The sequence below is a fragment of the Pelophylax lessonae genome (genome assembly GCF_965119305.1).
Source record: "Pelophylax lessonae genome assembly, chromosome: 3".
Classification (NCBI taxonomy): Eukaryota; Metazoa; Chordata; class Amphibia; order Anura; family Ranidae; genus Pelophylax; species Pelophylax lessonae.
This window is the reverse complement of record NC_138770.1, coordinates 466741213-466762105: the sequence shown is the minus strand read 5'-3', so window position 1 is coordinate 466762105 and position 20893 is coordinate 466741213. Positions and strand designations below refer to the sequence as shown.

The following is a 20893-nucleotide window of genomic DNA, read 5'->3' as shown; positions in this document are numbered from 1 at the left end:
TTTTACAAAAATCTTTAAGAAGCAGTAGAAAGTAAATGTAATAACTTATGGATTTTCCCCATAAAATGGTTACGGACATAAGAAAGGGGTTTTCTCGACATGAAAGGCACAAGCAGAAGAAATACAGGGATGTTTCATTGGACTTGAGAGGCAGTTACCTAGCTCATGGGGTGCTAGGTTGTGTTACTGTAATAAGCAAAGAGTTTTGTCTCACAATCTGATGCTTTAAAACTTGGCGATAATTACAGATTACGTAATATTAAAGGTTTGAGTCTCAATAGCATTTGCAACATTAGCTCCAAACATTGTATAACAGCAGACTTAGGTTACGTGGCAAAGCAGTGAACATTACTAAGGTAAAAAAAAAAAAAGCTCAAAAGCTGGATCCTGTGGATTGTACTGGAACAATCTGTGGCAATATTTTGTTTACTGCTGTGTATTATTCTTGCCCTTCATCGCTTTATTATTTCACATCAATCTATAGTGCTAAAAGCAGTGGATCCTTTCCTGATGTGCATTCTGAACAATGTGGCAGATGTTTTATTATTAATTTAGGAAAAAACGTAACATAACCTAGTTAGCAGTACCTTCATTGGAAAATCCTAAGTCCATTTTTATTGCAATTGATAGCAGGCAGTGGGTTGATTCTATACACCCACTGACTGCTATCAATCACAATTGCAGCGAGCCTGATGATAAACCTAGACAAGGTAGGCTGACATGATGAGCTTCTAGGAAAAGCAAATTTTGATGGGTATGGATAACAACTTTTCTCTTTCTGGAGCTCATCAGAGCCAACCCAAAAATAGGCTGGATTTTTTGTACTGCAGAAGCTACAAAATTGTCCCCCTTAGGATTTTTGTTGGTTGAAAAAAAATTGGAGTGCAGTCAAAAAAGTATTTGTGTCCCAGGAATTCCAAGTGATTTGCAGCTCAATCACGGAGCAACTGACAGAATCACCAGTTATAAGAGTTACTTGCAATATGTTATCCAATGCAGGTGCTTGATGACCATCACACACAGTTTTTTTTTTCCTTCTGAATTTACGTGGAAGTTAGCTACAACAATAATGTAGCTAGCTACAAATCCCTACAAATCACCAGACCAGAAAGATGCTTCAAATACTCTAAAACGTTGCTTGCGCAACAGGACTCAATAGAGATCGGGAGTTCTGAACTTACTGATCTGCACAATTGTTCTGACCAGTGAACCAGTACAATGGACAGACATCATTTACGTAAGGGGTCAGAAATGGCAACCTTTGTACTTCCCTTATGGTTATAATTATCATTATTATCGACAGCTATTTGTGTTATAAAATCTGTAAAAAAAAAAAAAAAAACGTATGAAAAAATAACAGAATAATAATCAAAATAGGTGAACCCCCATCGTTAAAGTTATTGCTTTCTCATTGACAGAGTGGTTAAACTATTGTGAAGAGGTGTACATTTGATCTCAAAGTAACCTCAAAAGCCCATGTATACTAGCGATTAGGCACACTTATGCAGTGTGTGGTGTCAACGAACATGCCAAATACACGTCCTTCGAAAACACCACAATGCACAAAAATTTTACTTTTTTTAATGGGCCCCACTCGATAAATTTGTGCATTTTGGGGCACTGCAACACATTTACTGTATATTGTTTATTAAATTATTTGTGAAAGTTGGACCAAATCTTATATGTGGAGGTTGGACCAAATCAGTTTAACATATAGATTTCATTGCAGGTTTTGTAGTGCTGTTTATCCCAAGATTTTTTTTCAGCATGATGGCAATATCATTATTATAGCAGTTACTGCTTTTTTTAGCATATGAAAAATACAGTATATTTTATATATAGCATAATATAGAATAAAGTGTAAAACTCTATAGTATAATATGGTATTTAACATTTATTTCTCTGATAGTAAGCTATGGATCACATAGGTTGAACTGAATGAACCTGTTTTTTTCACAACCTCATAAATTATGTAACAAGAAAAAGTTGAGGTTTAGTGTTCAAATTGATATTAACAGTAACGTCTCAGGTTTAGGTTCAGGTTACTAATTGTTGTCTGATGTTTATTTAGTGATATTCAAATTAGGGATGAGGCTTGATAAATGATAAAAACAAATGCACTGTTTAAAAATGGAGAAAGGGGTTAGTCAAGTGGGTGACTGGGGAACTTCAGTAACTTTGTATGAAGATTTCATACAAAAGGGACTGAAAATATAAAAGCTAATGATGCCACACAACCCTTTTTACTTTACTTAACCGCTTTCGGACCACCCGCCGCAGACACCCGTGATCGCTCCCCGCTGAGAGAGAAGAATGGTCACCTGTTGTAAACACAGCCGACCGTTCTTCTCTCTGGAATGATCACAGAGCACCTGTGATCCTTCTATATGGGATCACATGTCTCTATGATAATTTAACAAGCCCCACCCCCATACAGTTAGAAACACGGCCCTAGGTACACATTTAACACTTTGATCGCCCCTGGGTTAACCCCCTTCCCTGCCAGTGTCATTAGTACAGTAGCAATGCATATTTTTAGCACTGATTACTGTAGTAATGTAACTGGTCCCCCCCAAAAAGTGTCAAAAATGTCAGTTAGGGGTCCAATATGTCTGCTGCAATATCGCATTCCCGCTATAAATTGCAGATCACCGCCATTACTAGTGAAAAAAAAAAAACAATAAAAATGACATAAATCTTTCCCCTAGTTTGTAGACGCAATAACTTTTGCGCAAACCGATCAAAATACGCTTATTGCAATTTTTTTACCAAAAATATGTAGCAGAAAACAAATTGGTCTAAAATGTTAAAAAATATTGATTTTTAAAAAATTTTATGGGGAATGTTATATAGCAGAATGTGAAAAATATTGTTTTTTATTATTATTATTTTTGTTTATGGCACAAAAAATGCAGAGGTGATCAAATACCACCAAAAGAAAGCTCTATTTGTGGGGAAAAAAGGACATCAATTTTATTTCGGTACAGTGTCGAATGACCACGCAATTGTCCGTAAATCTCCCTGGCGGTATTCCCGAGTGTGGCTTGGGGTCAATTTTCAGTACCAAAAGCGGTAACCCTGAGCCACACTCGGGATTACCCCGCAATGTTACCCACCTTCCCTGCAATCCCCTGCCGTCCTCCCCGCTGTCCTCCCCGCTGTCCTCACTGTCTCTCCTCGCTCTGTGCATGGCTGCGAGTGTTGCGATCCGTTAGGATCACAACTTTGTATCATGTCATTTAGTGTATTTACACTTTTGAAATTGCTGACAGTTCCACCCCCCTGCGTCGCAACGCTCGCAGGGAAGGGAATCGGAAGACAGGTGCCGGCATCGGCCGAGCACACAGCAGGAAGACAGCGGGAGGATGGCGGGGGAGGACCGCGGGGGATCGCATGGGAAGGTGAGCTTTAAAATGTAAAACAACAGATTTCTGTGCAAAACAATGTACCGCTTTTAGCACAGAAATCTGGGCATATAATCATACAGCCAGGGAGGTTAAAGTAACACAGTAATGAATCACAAAAAAATGTCCTGGTCATTAAGGGAGAAAATACTTCCGGTCCAGAAGTGGTTAAAGTGATTCTAAAGGCTCACATTTTATTTTTTTAAATAACAAACATATCATACTTACCTACTCTGTGCAATGGTTTCCCACAGACAAACCCGGATCCTCCTCTTCTCTAATTCCACTGATGATGCTCCTAGCCCTGGCCCTCCGCTCCCTGCTCATTGTTTGGGACTAACAGCAGAAGGAGCCAATGGCTCCCACTGCTGTATCTGAGCCAATAAGGAGAGAGAGCGAGTCAAGAGAGCCTTCCATTTTTGTGCAGAAGATTTTTTACCTTAATGCATATGTTGCATTAAAGTGGTTGTAAACCCTCTCATATACCCATTGAACTGACTGGCCTCAGATGATACACAGAGATGAAACAAATCTACCTACATAAGTGTACTATGTATAAAGTTTGTATAACGTGTTTATCTGCAGTGTTCTCTTTTATACATCCCTTGAAAAGTGCTGAATTTAGATAAAATCCTTTATCTGTCAGTATTACAGAGGAGGGCGCAAGGAGCTGCAGTTAGAGCTCTTGTACAGTGTATGAGAGCTGATAGGAGGAAAGGGGGGGGGGGAACACACCCCCCCTCACACGTGACACAAAAAGGAAGGAAGGATGGACAGATGTTGTGAATACACAAGTTGTGTGCTGAGCACTCTTCTCTGTCACAAATTTATCACAAGTGTCTGGAAAACTTGTCAGACGTGACTCATGCTGATAACAGAGGAACGAAAGAACAGAGAGAAATGACAGTTAGAGCTATGGAGAGAGAGAAGTAAACACTACAGATATACAGTTTATACTTTATTCAGATAACATGACTGAGGTATACAACCATTTTAAGGTAAAAAAAAACGTTCTGCCTTTAGAATTACTTTAATTTGAGGACAAGAGGCTTGGGATGGAGGATGTATTGGGAGCAATTGGGAGTGGTTTAAATTTTTTTTTTACTTTTTATCATTAACAAGAATGGTTTCCTGAAGTAATTACTTTCAGCATGCTAAGGGTTTACTTTAACAGTTTTTTTTTTCCAGACAAATACTCTTTTTCACACAACTAAAACAAATCAAGCTTTTTTGACACTTGTACCAACTTTTTTGGAATCGGTTCTTTAAAGCTGCACTGGTTGTAACATGAATCAGCCTGAAATGGTAAAACAAAGGTGATAAAACTTACTTGTGTATTGGAAGGAATCTGTTCTGCACTTTTGCTGCACTGTTCACGAAAGCAGTCACCGAAAGGAAGCAGTAAGCCAACAGTGAGGATTTCAGAGCAAAGTTTTTCTGCATTCTCTGGTGCATTTCTTTGTTGGTTAAATAATTTTTCCAGCAAGGTTTGTCCTATAGTTAATGGATAGATAATATACAAATAAGTAAATACAAGAAAACCCATCACAGTTCCCGAACAGTTTTGCAAATCTTGTTCAAAGTTTGGAGTTTGCGACCTTTGCATTGAACCCTATTGAAGTCTATGGCGGCAAAACTTGTTTTTTAATTCTGGCCATCTGTAGGGCTAATAAGCAAGCTTTTGTCAAACAAACTGCATGGGAAGTTGAGCATCGCAATTGAGGACACATACTAGTGCCAAAAAAAGAATACAATAAAAAATTGTCACATTGACAATATGAATGCTGTGAGCCCATATTTTATAGAAAGCGGCCTGTTTTTTCTTTTCTTTAAATTATCACTAATAATCATTTAATTTTGCAAACCAAGGACATGGGCTATGCATAACATTATAGGTTGTTCCTTATTTTTGGCAGCCAACGTTTTTGCTCAATATCTAGGAAGTTTGATACAAACTTATGGTAGCAGTAAACCTGATCCTTATTCCCAGACATTCAATCTTTTATAACATTTTGTGGGAAAATTGAAGCATATCACCACCAAGCAACCAAGAGCCATCCGTATCCAATCACAGCATCAAACGGGATGAATATCATCCCACAGATGTCAGCTGTCACTAATTTTCATGGAAAGCCACAAGTTTTGCTCCCTGAAAATATTTGTCTCTAGGAATTTCCTTAGCATTAATTCATTTTTAAAATTTACATTATTTGTTAAACATTACTTTTAGCTCTTAATTAAATAAAAAATAATTCATAAATCAAAAGATATAATCTTCAAAGTGATCATTTGAAGTAACATGGTACAATGTTTAAGCAAAAAAAATGTTCCTGCAAGTTATTAAAACTTTTAAACTGTTAAAATATGATCATGCTCATTATTTTATATTTTACATGGATGTTAAAGTATAATACATATGTGTTTAGGTAAATACATGATGCTATTTGGATGTTAGAACGGGTTTGGTTCACTATAATACCTAACATTGCATAAGTATGATAATTAACGTAAAACCTAAAGCAAAACTTTTTTTTTTTTTTTTTTCATTTTGGATAAAATAAGGAAGAGGTTTTTTTTTTTTGCTATCTGTGTCCTATTAGGGATGTGTCCCATAGCCAAAACAGGAAGTTTGAAGAAACATATCCAAAATGAGGGAATCCCTGGTTGACACCAGGAATCATAGTTACATAGTAGGTGAGGTTGAATAAAGACAATAGTCCATCCAGTTCAACCTGTGTAGGTGTGTGTGGCTGTAATCATCTCACATAGTCCTTAATGTCCTGATCCTTGAGATGTAAGTCTAAAAGTCTTTTGAAAGCCACCATACTACCCGCAGAAACCACCTCTTGTGGTAGAGAATTCCACAATCTTGTAGCCCTAACAGTAAAGAACCCTCCTCGTTGCCTGAGGTTAAAACGCTTCTCCTCTAATCGCATTGTATGTCCTCGAGTCCTCATGCCCTCCCTTCGAATGAACAGCTTTATTTCTAAGCTGAGATCCCCATTAAGATATTTATAAGTTGCTATCATGTCCCCCCCTCAGACGTCTCTTCTCCAGGAAGAATAAATCGAGCGATTGCAGCCGCTCTTCATAGTTAGGGTCCTCCAACCCCCTAATCAGTTTAGTTGCCCTTCTCTGGACTCTCTCCAGCTCCAACACATCCCTCCTGAGGACTGGCGACCAGAACTGGACAGAATACTCCAGATGCGGTCGGACCAGAGTTTTATAAAGTGGAAGGATTATAGTCTTATCTCTGGAATACATCCCTTTCTTTATGCATGCTAATAATCTGCTGGCTTTGGCAGCTGCCGCTTGACATTGCATGCTGTTGCCTAATCTATCATCAACCAAGACTCCCAGATCTTTCTCCATTTTTGATTCCCCCAAGGGTTCCCCTCCTAACGTGTATTGTGTTTTTATGTTTTTAGTCCCCAAGTGCAAAACCTTACACTTCTCCATGTTAAACCTCATTTGCCATGTCGTTGCCCACTCCGTTATTTTGTCCAGGTCATTCTGTAGGATATCTGCTTCATGCTGTGCAGTTATTGCCCTGCCCAATTTTGTGTCATCTGCAAAAACTGATATCGAACTACTGATCCCGTACTCAATGCTGTTTATGAATAAATTGAACAAGGTTGGCCCCAGGACTGAGCCCTGGGGCACCCCGCTTACTACCTCAGACCAGTCTGAGTATGCGCTGTTTATTACCACCCTTTGAACACGCCCTTTTAGCCAGTTCCGTATCCAAGAGCGAACCCTGCTGTCGATACCTGCAGACCTTATTTTATAAATTAAGCGCTTGTGGGGAACTGTATCAAACGCCTTAGCGAAATCCAAGTACACCACATCCACTGGTCTCCCCCTATCTAGCTCACAGCTCACCTCCTCGTAGAATGCTAAGAGATTGGTTTGACAAGAACGCCCATTTGTAAACCCGTGCTGGTTACTACTGATGATGTTGTTGTCTTTAGCATATTCTACGATATAGTCCCTTATCATCCCCTCCAGAAGTTTACATAGTATTGATGTCAAACTGACAGGCCTATAATTTCCCGGGATATGCCTGGCCCTTTTTGAATATCGGAATCACGTTAGCCTTCCTCTCTTTTTTCTGTCCTGGTGACAACCAAAAATGTTGGATTTTCTATCATTTAATTTCCTTGGTATTAACAGTGCACCGGACATTCTATGTAAAACGAAAAAAATAAAAAAGTTTTCCTTTATTTACTGTATACTTTAATTGTTCTGCTACAGGGTCATTTCCTTTATTTATAACTTAGCCAATTTTACATTTTGCCAGTATGCCATAATAACTTTTTTCGCGCTAGTAAATTAGGGTTCATAATGGGATAAAGCAACAGTTCAGGTATAGTTTAGTAATGTGAATTGCTTTTGAACTAGTGATACAGAGTGTAGAGATATTAAAGGAACACTCTAACCACCATGACCACTTCAGTGATTTGAAGTGGTCATGGTGGTAGGAGTCAGAAACACTGCACATGCTGGGATATTTACAATTATGTGCTGGGGGATAGTTGCACCCCTAGCACATATGACTTAGGCAGCCAGAAAATGTCATGTCCTTCATACATATATGAACAAGGACATGACATATTATGACAAAACACAACTAGTTATTAAAAAACATATCGCAACAATTTACACACGCTAATGCACATACCTTTTCTACTTATTTTGCAGACTGCTGGCGGTTACTGCTGGTCGTGCAGTTACTGCTGGTCATGACATTGAGTACTGCTGGAGAAAGCAGCGGCTGCAGTAGAGAGCAGAGCTGCTGCTTCCTGTATGGCTCCTGTCACAGGCGGAGTGCATTTCATATCACTCCGCCTGTGACAGAGCTGGAACTATACAGGAAGCAGCGGCTCTGTCACTGACTGTAGACATCTTAAGTCTACCGCGGCAGTCGGGGGATCGCACGGCACTTGCAGCCTAGTGCGTACCTATCCAATGCAGCCTACACAGTGCCCATCCAATGCAGCTTCACCAGTGCGTGCCCATCCAATGCAGCCTGATCAGTGCCCATCCAATGTAGCCTCACCAGTGCATACCCATCCAATGCAGCCTGATCAGTGCCCATCCAATGCAGCCTCACCAGTGCATGCACATCCAATGCAGCTGGATCAGAACCCATCCAATGCAGCCCCACCAGGGCATGCCCATCCAATGCAGCCTGATCAGTGCCCATCCAATGCAGCCTCACTAGTGGATGCCTATCCAATGCAGCCTCACTAGTGCATGCCCATCCAATGCAGCTTCACCAGTGCGTGCCCATCCAATGCAGCCTGATCAGTGCCCATCCAATGCAGCCTCACAAGTGCATGCCCATCCAATGCAGCCTGATCAGTGCCCATCCAATGTAGCCTGACCAGTGCATGCCCATCCAATGCAGTCTGCAATGAAGAGAGAGGAGAGCCACTGGATTACACAGAGCGGGAAACTCCCGTTTACCCGACGACCGCTGTCATACGAAGTTCTGCCTCCTGGACCGGCTCCTATGATAGACGTCACCAATGTGCTGTCTATCATTGACAGAGGCTCCAAGGCAGCCTCTGCCTACAGTTAGTTGGAAGCAGCTGTGGCTGTGCCCTCGACTCAACTTCCTTCCTCCCCAGCAAAAAAAAAAAAAATAATTGTCAGGGGGCAGTGGGCCGCATCGCCTGTGGTTCTGGGCCGCATGCGGCCCTCGGGCCGCAGGTTGGACATGCCTGATTTAGAGATTTAAGTTGGTTTAATTACCGTATATGCCGGCGTATAAGACAACTGGGCGTGAAAGATGACCCCCTAATTTTCCAGTTAAAACATAGGTTTTGGGCTATACTCGCCGTATAAGACTACCCCCCTACCCCATGATGTGGGTCTTGTTTAGCAGCCGTTTACACCCACTAATCAGGCTGGAGTATAAAATGTGAACCTTAAGCGGACTCCAGGTTTAGGACTACCAAGCTTCATATTTCATGTCTGAGGTTATGTCATATGTCTTTAACCACTTAAGCCCCGGAAGATTTTACCCCCATTCCGACCAGGGGGTATTTTGCGATTCGGCACTGCGTGACTTTAACGGACAATTGCGCAGTCGTGCGACGCTGTACCTAAACGAATTTGATGTCCTTTTTTTCCCACAAACAGAGCTTTCTTTTGGCGGTATTTGATCACCTGTGCGATTTTTTGATCACGCGCTATAAACAAAAAAAGAGCGTCAATTTTGCAAAAATAACAATATTTTTCACATTTTTTTATATGAAATTCCCCAAAAAAAAAGTAAAAATCAAATTTTTTTTAAATTTTCGGCCAATTTGTTTTATGCTACATATGTTTGGTAAAAAAAAATCCCAAAAAGCGTATTTTGATTGGTTTGCGCAAAAGTTATCGCGTTTACTAACAAAGGGAAAGATTTTTGTAATTTTTGTTGTTTTTTTTTTTAAACGCGTAATGGCGGCGATCTGCGATTTTTTTTGCGGTGCTGCGACATTGGGGCGGACAGATCGGACCCTTGACTTACATTTTTGACACTTTTGGGGTTACCAGTGACATTTCTACAGTAATCAGTGCTATATATATGCACTGTAACTGTAAAAATACACTGGCAGTGAAGGGGTTAACTTTTTTGAGAGGGAGGGGCTATGTGTGTCCCTAGCAGTGTTGCTCATCTTAGTTTAAAAAAGTAATTAGTTACAGTTACAAATTACTTCTCCCAAAAAGTAATTGAGTTACTGACTTACCATATTGAAAAAGTAATTAGTTACTCAGCAAAGTAACTTTGACTTTTTTTGTCGCCATTGTCGCTGACGGCTGGTGTGGTAGGTCTCCGTCTACATTGGAGACCTATTACCTATTGGTACAAACACTCATTAAGAGTGATTTGGAGGTGAGCGGCTATTTCACCAGTGTGCCAAGTCACCACCAGTGTGCCACGCCACCACCAGCCAGGCAGCCTGGTGTACTCTCCTCCAATGATCAGACTTGTCCTGACACTCCCCCGCTGCAAGGCCATTCACTGGCAAGCTCAAGCTGCTGCTTCTCCTCCCCTGCTCTTATGCAGCTGAGAACAGAGTAAATGTGATTGTTTATTAAAAAGGGAAAAAGATATAGTGTTTTTTTTCTATATCTATAAAAAAATGTTTTGCCTTTCATTTCTATTTTAAACTGAATGAGTTGTTATACAACGTGATCGTTTTACTTTAAAATGAACTGCCAGGACCCACATTTCCCTTGAATCAGCTGACATATGGATGCAGTACATGCTCTGTGAAGTACAGAGAAAAGAAAAAATTCTGTGACTAACTTGTTTGAAAACTGAAAGTATTCTACACGTTTAATGGCTAGAAATAATGCTCAGATCTGCTGCACTGTTTCCTTATATCAGGCGGTATATAGCTATCCTAAGTCGCATGTATCCTGCTTTCCTCAGTATCTGTCGTAATTCCGGACTCTTAGGGCTCTTTCACAGGGGCGATCCGATCAGATCCGCCTGTCAGTTTTTTAGGCAGATCTGATCGGATCCTCCATGCAGCTCTATGGGGCAGCGGGTGTCAGCGGAGACATCTCCGCTGACACCCGCTGCCATCCGCATCCGATCCTGTGCTTGAAATCTGGACGGATGGAAACCCTATTTTTCCATCCGTTCAGTAATCGGAGCGGATCGGATCTGATGAGAGCGGACAAGCGCTCTCATCCGATCCCCCATAGAGGGCAGCGGGGGCTGAGACACCTCCCTCTCCGCTCTGCAAGCGGAGACGGAGCTGTCATCCGCCCGGCTCAGCGGGGATCGCGGATCGATCCCCGCTGAGCAACACGGATCCGCCTGCGGAGCGGACCGTGTGAAAGAGCCCTTATATATGTATTTGTGCCGGTATCCAAGGTCTTTGTGGAAAGGGACAAATTGCACTTTGAAATCACGTAAACTCTTTGCTGGGGCAGCAATGTTGTAAAGCTGAAGAAATACCAAAATTGAATTCATTACAAAAAAGGTAAAGGCTTAATAAATTTAAAGTAACATGTCTTTTCACTGATCCATCAATAGCATGAGAGAGAGACCACTTGGGAGAATAGAAGGAAATGAACAAATAGCTCTGTTAATATGTTGGTGTTTTAGTCCACATAAAAACTTGACCTTCGTTTTCTTCCGAAAAAGGCACTATGGATCTCTGAAATTGATGCCACCCTCCCATTCAAGCCACTTTTGTATACAGTATGTTCACTGACGCTGCCCCCAGAAATATAACATTTGGCACAACTGGGTGGAACACAGTTTACCTGGCTGTGAATGCTGGCGTCTGTCTTTGTTGTGGGAGGGATCGGATCGGCATCTGCGCTGTTACCATCTTGCTTGCAGTGAGTCCGACGATCCACCGCCGCGCAGCCGCCCGCTCCCGCCGGATGTGACGTCATGCCGCTCATAGCGGCTGACGTAGGAAAGTACATCAGTGTATCCGATTGGAGCGCAGCGGGGCCGGGGGTGCAGCGGCCCCAATGCTTCAAGTGGCCGGGGGCCCCCAATTATTGCTTAAAGCGGCCCTGTAGAGGAGAGGGGGAATACAATTACATCTACTGCCATCTAGTGGCGGTAGATGTAATTGCGGTAACGCGGCCGAAAGTAGCGGCAGCGGCGTTACAGGGATAGGACGGGTAATCAAATAGATTACTCGTTACCCTGAAAAGTAACTGCGTTAAGTAACGCCGTTTACTTAAACGCAGTTACTACCATCACTGGTCCCTAGGGGCGTGCTTTCTACTGTGATTGGCTGTGGCTTGAGATGTATGAACAGTGATCAACGGTTCTACATAGGAGAACCGTATGATCATCATTCATACACAGGGGAGAATGACAGGCAGCTTGTTTACACAAGCTGCCTGCCTTTCTCCCTCTCTCCCGACGATCGCAGAGTGAGCGGAGGACATCGGGTCCGCCGGTCACACGCGCGGGGGGGGGGGGTCCGGCGGCGCGCGCTCACTCCCCAGAGCCTCACAGGCTAGTGACGTATATATACGTCACTTTGCCTGTGAGGGGCTGACCGCCGCAGTATATCTACTTGCGGCGGTCGGCAAGCGGTTAAGGTTATTAATACACTTTAACTGCTTAGATTGCAATTGGAGCATGTTTTAAAATTTTTGACTGATAACATTAAGTATATTGTAAATTGATATCTAAGAGCAAGAGAAAAGGCCAGAAATCTCAGCAAACAGTCCAAAAAAGGATATCAGTTGGTTTCTTACTCACGTTTTATGCTTTTCCATTAAGGATTTACTCAATTCACCTTGGTTAAGCTACTTCAAGTAGGAAGGCTGTACCGTAGCTTCGGGTACATACAGTATACCGCGCTGAGCCAATCACGGCGAGCGATGTATTCTATTAATAAATACAAAGCCAGCTCGGATTGGCTGAGTCAGAGGTTGTAACATTATCAGCCCGCCTCTCTGACTCCGCCAATCTGAGCTGGCTATGTATTCATAAATAGAATACATTACTCACCGTGATTGGCTCAGTGCAGTATACTGTATGTAGCCGAAGCTACGATACATAGAGTATCCCGCACATCCAGCCAGCTGACAAATTAGGAACATTAGTTTTGGGCCAGCTTGGTAGTCCTATTGTTGTAGTTCTCTAAGGCGACCCCCCAACTTTTGGGGGATGATTTTACAGTTGAAAAGTCGTCTTATATGCCAGCATATACAGTAAAAGGGAAGTGTGAATACGTGATAATGTGTAGATCCAGTTTTACATTTTATTAGGTTAGAACAAAATACAGTGATAAGAGAATCATTTCATATACCTCTACACCACCTAATGTAGAGGGCCATAAGAAATATAATTCAGTGGTTGTCATGGCAGATTGCCATAGTTGTGCACAGATGATGTTCTTACGTAGGAGATACCGTATATCCATTTTTAATCAATTAATTTAATTAACAAAACATATTTCACAGCAGCTTTTTGTAAATGTAAGTTATATATTTAGTTAATAAATACATATGCAGGTTACAAAAAATCTGCACAAAGAAAAGAGTCATTACTATATGAAAATATGAAAATGACTTAAAAAATACTGTGTCTTGGTATGCTATACCCATTTCTTTTAGAAGATCATTTGCATTGATTGGGTTTAGGTTACAGCACCATGCTCTTTTATCAGTGTCTGAAATTAGGACTGTCTGTTTTGCCTAATACAAGGTAGTAGGAAGTATTCTGATTCCAACTTGCCCTAAAATTGACAATATTCTACTTGCTTTGTGACACAGCACACTTTTGCATCAGACGGTTTGATAAAGAAGGAGTTATACAATATGTTTGTAAAAATCTTTTTCTTTAAAACCAACAGAGACTTATTGTTATCTTAACCTGCTAACATTTTCTGTATTGGATGTAATTTGAAGACCTGTCGCACCCCACCGTGGACCTCCACCCCTTCCATACAACCTATCATTCCGCCTCTTCCTCTACCCCTACCTATATATCTTTCTCTCCATTTACAAATTCCCTTTTTTCCCTCAGGCACCCTAGGGTGTTTCTCTCCCCTATTTTCAAAAATATTTCAAGAAGCTTCATGATGTGTGTTGATATCGTGGGTATGACAGCTTGAAGGCCATGTTCACAAGTTCTGATTCTTGTATTCGGTTTGTTTTTAAGTATGTTATTGGGGATTGTTCTTCATGGCCTATTTGTACCCATTTATGTTATCTTGTCATGTTGTGTTATTTTGACACATACCATTACTTAAAAAATAAAAAAAACAACAGAGACTATAATACTCACAATACTGGTCTAGAGTCATGGAGTAAAAAAAACCATAAAAATGTGACCACAGCAGCACTACATGTCTTGGAAAATACAAAGCAAATTGGGAAAGCTGTACACTGCCACAAAATATAACTTGTATTATTCTTAGAGCTGTATATTCAATAAAATATTACAACCACTTAAGAGCAATAAATCTCACACTAACAACATTGCTACCCAAGCACATGTATTGATCCTGAAGTTTCTAGTATGTGTATATGCTCAGATGCTTCCCACTATAAAGATCCCCATTAGTAAATTAGTAATCTGCTGCAAGAAGGGGAAAGCAAAACTGTATAGTTTTGTGAGTAGCACAGTGGTTTAGAGGTTAGCTTTTCTGGCTTGCAGCACTGGGGACCTTAGTTGAAGCCCAACCAGGCACTATCTGCATGGGGTTTGAATGTTCTCCCTGTGCTTGTGTGGAATTCCTCCAGGCACCTCATATTCCTTCCACCATCCAAAGACATACTGGTAGGGTTATTGTTTCCTGTCTAAACTGACCAAGTGTGTATGCACACGATATAAGAACCTTAGATTGTAAGCTCCATGAGTAACAGGATGGAGGTGAATGTACAATGTGGTTGGACAAACAGCCGGTTTCTTAGGATTTTGGTCACCAGCACATGGAATGAGTACCACCAGAGTGTCCTGTTTTACTACTTATACTGCTTGACACTGCTGCCTTAGCTACTTACACTATTATCATTGAAGGGACTCATGTTCTCACAGAGTGAATTTTGATTTGTTTCTACTCTTCTTGAGCCCTGGGATTGCTTTACTTGTTCTGCAATTTGTTGTTACGCTGGACATGTTTTGGGACTGTGTGTTTTATACCAGATCCATGACTAGAGCAGGGGCTTTCAAGGATTGTCACAGATCAAGTCCCCCTCTGGGCACACAGAATACAATGTTGAGGGGCTGGTAGGATACCTGATGACCACTTTGAATCAAATCTAAGACAAATATAATCATTTTTAACTGAACAAAAATGAATTGGTCTGAAAACAGTAATGTTACATTATGATGACAAAATAAATAATAAAGGGATTAAAGTACACTATACAATATTTCAATACTGTATAATGCATAGAATGTATCTTCTCCATATCTTAAAAGAGACTAAGGGTACTTAGTTGAAGATCTGTGGCATGTGCCTTGGGTGCCCAGGTCTAGGCACCTGTAGAAGAGATTCATATTTTGGGAAGTCTGAAATATTTGAGATGTTCTAATTCTATTTTTTCTGCAGACTTCCTATGGATACCAAAAAAGCAAGTGATTGCTGGATAGGACTTCAACAATAAAGCAAATGCAGGCATTTGGACGAATTGGACTTTAGTGTAATTGTCGGGTTTTTCTCCTGCGATCACTGCTGGTGGTATAGCCACCAACAGTGATCATTATATTCTGACGGATAGGAAACCTCACTCTGTCAGAATACAATAGCAAAGCAGGAGGGATGTGACTGTGTTGATTGGGGGGAATTGAGCAAGCTTATTTTCTTCAAGGAACAAAAGTTGTATAATGTGTGGCTCACCTTCATCTCTCACTATACAATACAATATCATAAATCATGTTTCTGCACCATACTTCTGGCAGGTATCCTTCTAGAGGGTGTGGCTGTCTTATGGGATTGTGCAGATTGTGAAAGATAAGCTGAGGAAATTGCTTTAAAACGTCCATACAGCTTACCTCTTAAATACTAATGATGGCCAAACACGGTGTTATAAAACTAAATGATCAGTGGAATCTAACATTGATTGAGCATGACAAAAAGGCACGACCAAGTGATAAGCGACAAATAATGCTTTAAATGACCCAGTCAATCGGTTGTAGAAAAAAAAAAAATCAATAGTACAGGTTTATTGTTTTTTTAAACCCCAAGCGATTAACTGCCAGTTCACACTACCGCGACTTGTCAGGCGTGCTCCATTCTGTGCTATGGAAACCGTTCTAATAGGAGCGACTCAAGTCGCTCCGACTTAGAAAAAGGTTCCTGCACTACTTTTGACCGAAGTCGGAGCGACTTGCATTGACTTCCATTATGTGAACTTCACCAGTCGCCCCCGAAGTCGTGTCGCCATAGTGTGAACCAACTCTTAATGAGGTGCGTGCAAAACAATTGGTAAATAGTAAATACGTAAATATTTTATATACAGTGCCTTGCGAAAGTATTCGGCCCCCTTGAACTTTTCGACACATTTCAAGCTTCAAACATAAAGATATAAAACTGTAATTTTTTGTGAAGAATCAACAACAAGTGGGACACAATCATGAAGTGGAACTAAATTTATTGGATATTTCAAACTTTTTTAATAAATAAAAAACTGAAAATTTGGGCGTGCAAAATTATTCAGCCCCCTTAAGTTAATACTTTGTAGCGCCACCTTTTGCTTATAGATTACAGCTATAAGTCGCTTGGGGTATGTCTCTATTAGTTTTGCACATCGAGAGACTGACATTTTTGCCCATTCCTCCTTGCAAAACAGCTCGAGCTCAGTGAGGTTGGATGGAGAGTGTTTGTGAACAACCACACATATTATTTGCAGGATCGCGGAGTCGCCATGGGCGCGAAATTTGCGCCCAGCCTTGCAAATCTGTTTATGGCAAAATGGGAGGAGGACGTCGTTTTTGGTAACCGTCCCCCTCAACTTGTTTTGTGGAGGAGGTACATCGACGACGTCCTCCTCCTATGGGATGGCGACTCCGCCTCCTTAGACAGTTTTATGTTGGGCCTTAATCTTAACGATAGAGGCATTAAGCTTGAACATAATAGTAGTTCTACAAGTATCACCTTTCTAGACCTTAATTTAGAAGTATCTAACAACTCCTTGGTTACAAGGACTCACTTCAAAAAAACGGACAGAAATAGTTTTATTCCCAAAGATAGCTGTCACCACCAGGCTTGGCTTACGGGTGTACCTAAAAGTCAATTTTTACGCTTAAAACGTAACTGTACACACCACAGGGATTTCATAAGACAGGCCTCAGATTTAAGAAATAAATTCATTGATAGAGGTTATGATGAACAATCCCTTGATAACACCCTTAGTGAGGTAATTAATATGGATAGAAACACCCTATTGGTTCCCAAGAGGCGTGATGTCTTGGAACAAAATAAATTCAAAGACATATTTCTAACCACTTTTTCAACCCAACATTACCTCATCAAAAAAATCCTTAAAAGACATTGGCCTGTGCTAAAAAACGATCGCATTCTGGGTCCAACCTTACCAGATCAACCTGCGGTAGTCTACAGAGGTGTCCCATCCTTGAGACATCAAATAGCCCAGAATGTAATAGAAATCCCAAGAAAACCCACATTCTTTGCTGAATTAAAAGGATACTATCCGTGCCGCAGATGTAACATCTGCGCTATAAATAGCTTTAAAGGAAGAAAGATTGAAAAGTTTCTTTCCACACAGACAGGAAGGGAATACTCAATCAATTCCTTTATCACCTGCAGCACAAAAAATGTTGTATACATGCTACAATGTAAATGTGGGAAACAGTATGTTGGCCGTACTACCAGGGCCCTGCAGGTTCGCCTTGGCGAACACGTTGGTAATATAAGAAAGGGTTTCCCTGGACACAACGTGTCCAAACATTATAGCTTATGCCATCATAAGAACCCTAAACATACCTTTTTCACAGCAATTGACAAGTATACTCCTCATTGGAGAGGCTCCAATGCCAAGAGAGAAATCTCAAGGGCCGAAACACGATGGATTTATTGTCTCAAGTCTTACGTGCCATTCGGCTTAAATGTAGAATGGGACGTAAACAGTTTTATTAATAATAGCTAATATGACTTTCTTATTTTTCTTTGTTTTTATCTGTTTTTTTAATAAAAAAAAAAAAAAAAAAATTTTTTTATTAATCTTTTATTGATTTTATGTGATAATAATATATGGTGATATGACGGAATACATTACTGATAATATGATTGATGTAAGGAACGAACATCTCCAGGCTATAATTCCAAATTATATCTTTGATACCATTTGTATCTGTATGAGATCGGGACTAAGCACCTCGTTTTGTTTTCTTTCAGAATTAATTTTTCTTATAAGATTCACTAGTTTGCATAATTATTTTTATCCACTAGATGGCGTTGTGCACAATTTATTTCCTACACATTTTTTCACTATTTTTTATATACTATTAATTTAGTCACATTATTATTTATGTTACCCCATAAACATATGAATATCAATTGGTAACTTGGTCGATATCTATCCATTGTAATAAATAAACTGCAGTGGATAAAATAGTCCTGGAGACGCTGAAAAGTTTTTTCATTATCACTGACATCATTTCTGCTCTCACTCATGTAATGCTGAGTGTTTTTACTTCCGCCCTCCTTCATGTGATGTATTTCCGCCCACACAAGAAGCCATCCAGGGTGCTCACTTCCGCCCTCTCTTACAGATATCCTGGAGACATGCGCGGCCCCGCCCGCCTTATGAATATGGGGTATATAGGCGTGGAGTCACGTCTGATGGTCACACCCCTGATGACGCTAACCTATAGCGAAACCGGTCGGGTGACCCAGACGTGACGAGACCACGCCCCCAACAAGCCGGCTACCTAGATACTAACAGCGAGGGAGATGTTCGTTCGTTTCCAGCGTACCTGTAACCTTTAGATGCCTTGAATTCACATCGCAAATGTGAGTGGTTTTATCTGCTTTTTACTTTTAAATAAATGCCTTGTATACGGAGTTACACTATGTCCCTGTCGTAATTTGTTTCCCACTATGTGGACATCGCCATTGAGAGTTTAAAGGAGACATCCTGTGGCCATCCTTGGCATTACACTTAAGCTTTCTGTGGTCTACTCATTAGCTTGAGAGACCTACCCGTTCTGGTAAGCAGCCATCTGATTTTCCCTGGGTGATTTACACGTTGGTGTCTATTATATTCTTACAAGGAATTGCGTGGATGCACTCTTTGGGATCTTGTGGCACACCTTCTTGGATTTTCTCCTAATTTTTGCATGGACTTTATTGGGATTTAATTTAATTATTATCCTAATTTTTCACTTTATTATATTTTACACTGGATGATTTATGATTTATGTGATTATTGATATACATTGGTGAAATTCACATTTTTAAGGAATACTGATTAATTTCAGGTTACCTTATCCTGACACACATACAGAGTGATATATATATTTTCTGTATTATATATTTTTTGTATTTTTTTTGGTGATTTCATTATTCACTATTTTCTAGCGCAGCACATTTTCGTTTAATTTCCACTATGGGTTTTTTCTGTGATTCCTTTGTGCAGCAGCTCACCCTACAATACTAATTTTTTATAATTATATTAGCGCAGAAATATCCACTTTTACATTGTTTTTTTGCATAGAATCTTTTCTGCAGCTCTTCGTTAATTCACGTTTTTTGAAAAAAGGGAATCTTTTATTCACTAAACATGGATATTTTTGAATTCCGTAGTAAACAAATTCTGGATTTAGATGGCGTCTTTGATGGGAGTCCACACACTATGGACGACCTCGGAGGCCAGTTCATGAGACTCAAGAATCTCATGACAACAGAGATACATGTCAGTTGGGACATAGCTTTTTTAGAACGCTATGTCACTGACAAAATGGTCCCACGAAGCCTAAGGTGGGAGGTAAATCCGCCTAATGATGAGAATATTGATGAATGGTTCACTTATTTTAATGAAGCAGGGATTAATTTCCTTCAATTCTTGATATCTAGGAAAAAGTTGAAACTAACTAAAATTGATACTGAAATTGTTAGTCTAAAAAGTTCCTTAACAGAACTAAAAGACAGTGAGGAATATAAGAAAAAATCAGAACTCCTCTCAAAACACCTAGAGAAAGAGGGTAACGATCAAAAAAATAAGAAAAAACGTAAGTTTAATAGAGACATCATTGATTACAAGAACAACACAGTGTTTAAGTGGCAGAGTAACAGGCCACAAAACACTGTGGCGGGGGATTCTAATCAAGAAGAACCCATGGAATTACCTGCTAATACTGCCCCATTACATCAACCCCCTAATATTAGAGGGAATAACACCCCCCTAAGAGGACAAAACCAACAGGGAAATAGAGGAGGAGGAGGGGCCCCACGCCCAAATAAATTTGGGAACAATTATAGACCCATTCAGAATAACCAACATAATTATCAGAGACCACCACCCCCTAATTGGGGTAATCAAGGTCCAAGACACCCTTCTAATAACTGGTATTCACCAAGACCCCCCCAAGGAAGGAATGGGAATTTCTCCAACCCAAATTTCACCCCACGTAATGAAAATTATCATAATATGACACCAAGAAGGGGTGGATCCATTTCCACCTATAACCGGTATGCGCCGTTGGAGGATCAAGATTTTGACACTCCAAGTGTCAATAGGGTCATTACCCAACATCCGACACATACACCTAATCAGGGTTGGTACCGTAATAGGGAACCACGCCCAGAAGCGTTTTATTCACCGAGGAGACCTTTACAACCTTCAGGACCTCCCTTTCAAACATATAATTCCAATCAAAATAGAGAACAACACCCTATGGATTTTCACAGGGAAAATTATTCCTACCAAAGAGATCCAGAACAAAGAGAGGGACCAGAGGGGGGAGGCGCACCAGGTCGAAAAAGAAGACGGGTATAACGGATATAGGCATCTTTAATCTATCTAAAAAGGTATTTTCG

General features: G+C 40.5%; 1 protein-coding gene across 1 annotated transcript in view; it reads right to left on the bottom strand.

Moving 5' to 3' along the window:
- Positions 1–20893, bottom strand: part of LOC309551828 (formin-2-like) — a 138048-nt gene that overhangs the window by 104871 nt on the left and 12284 nt on the right. The window contains 1 exon segment of the mRNA XM_082252525.1: positions 4735–4898. Within this exon segment, the coding sequence (XP_082108651.1) occupies positions 4735–4898 (164 nt within the window).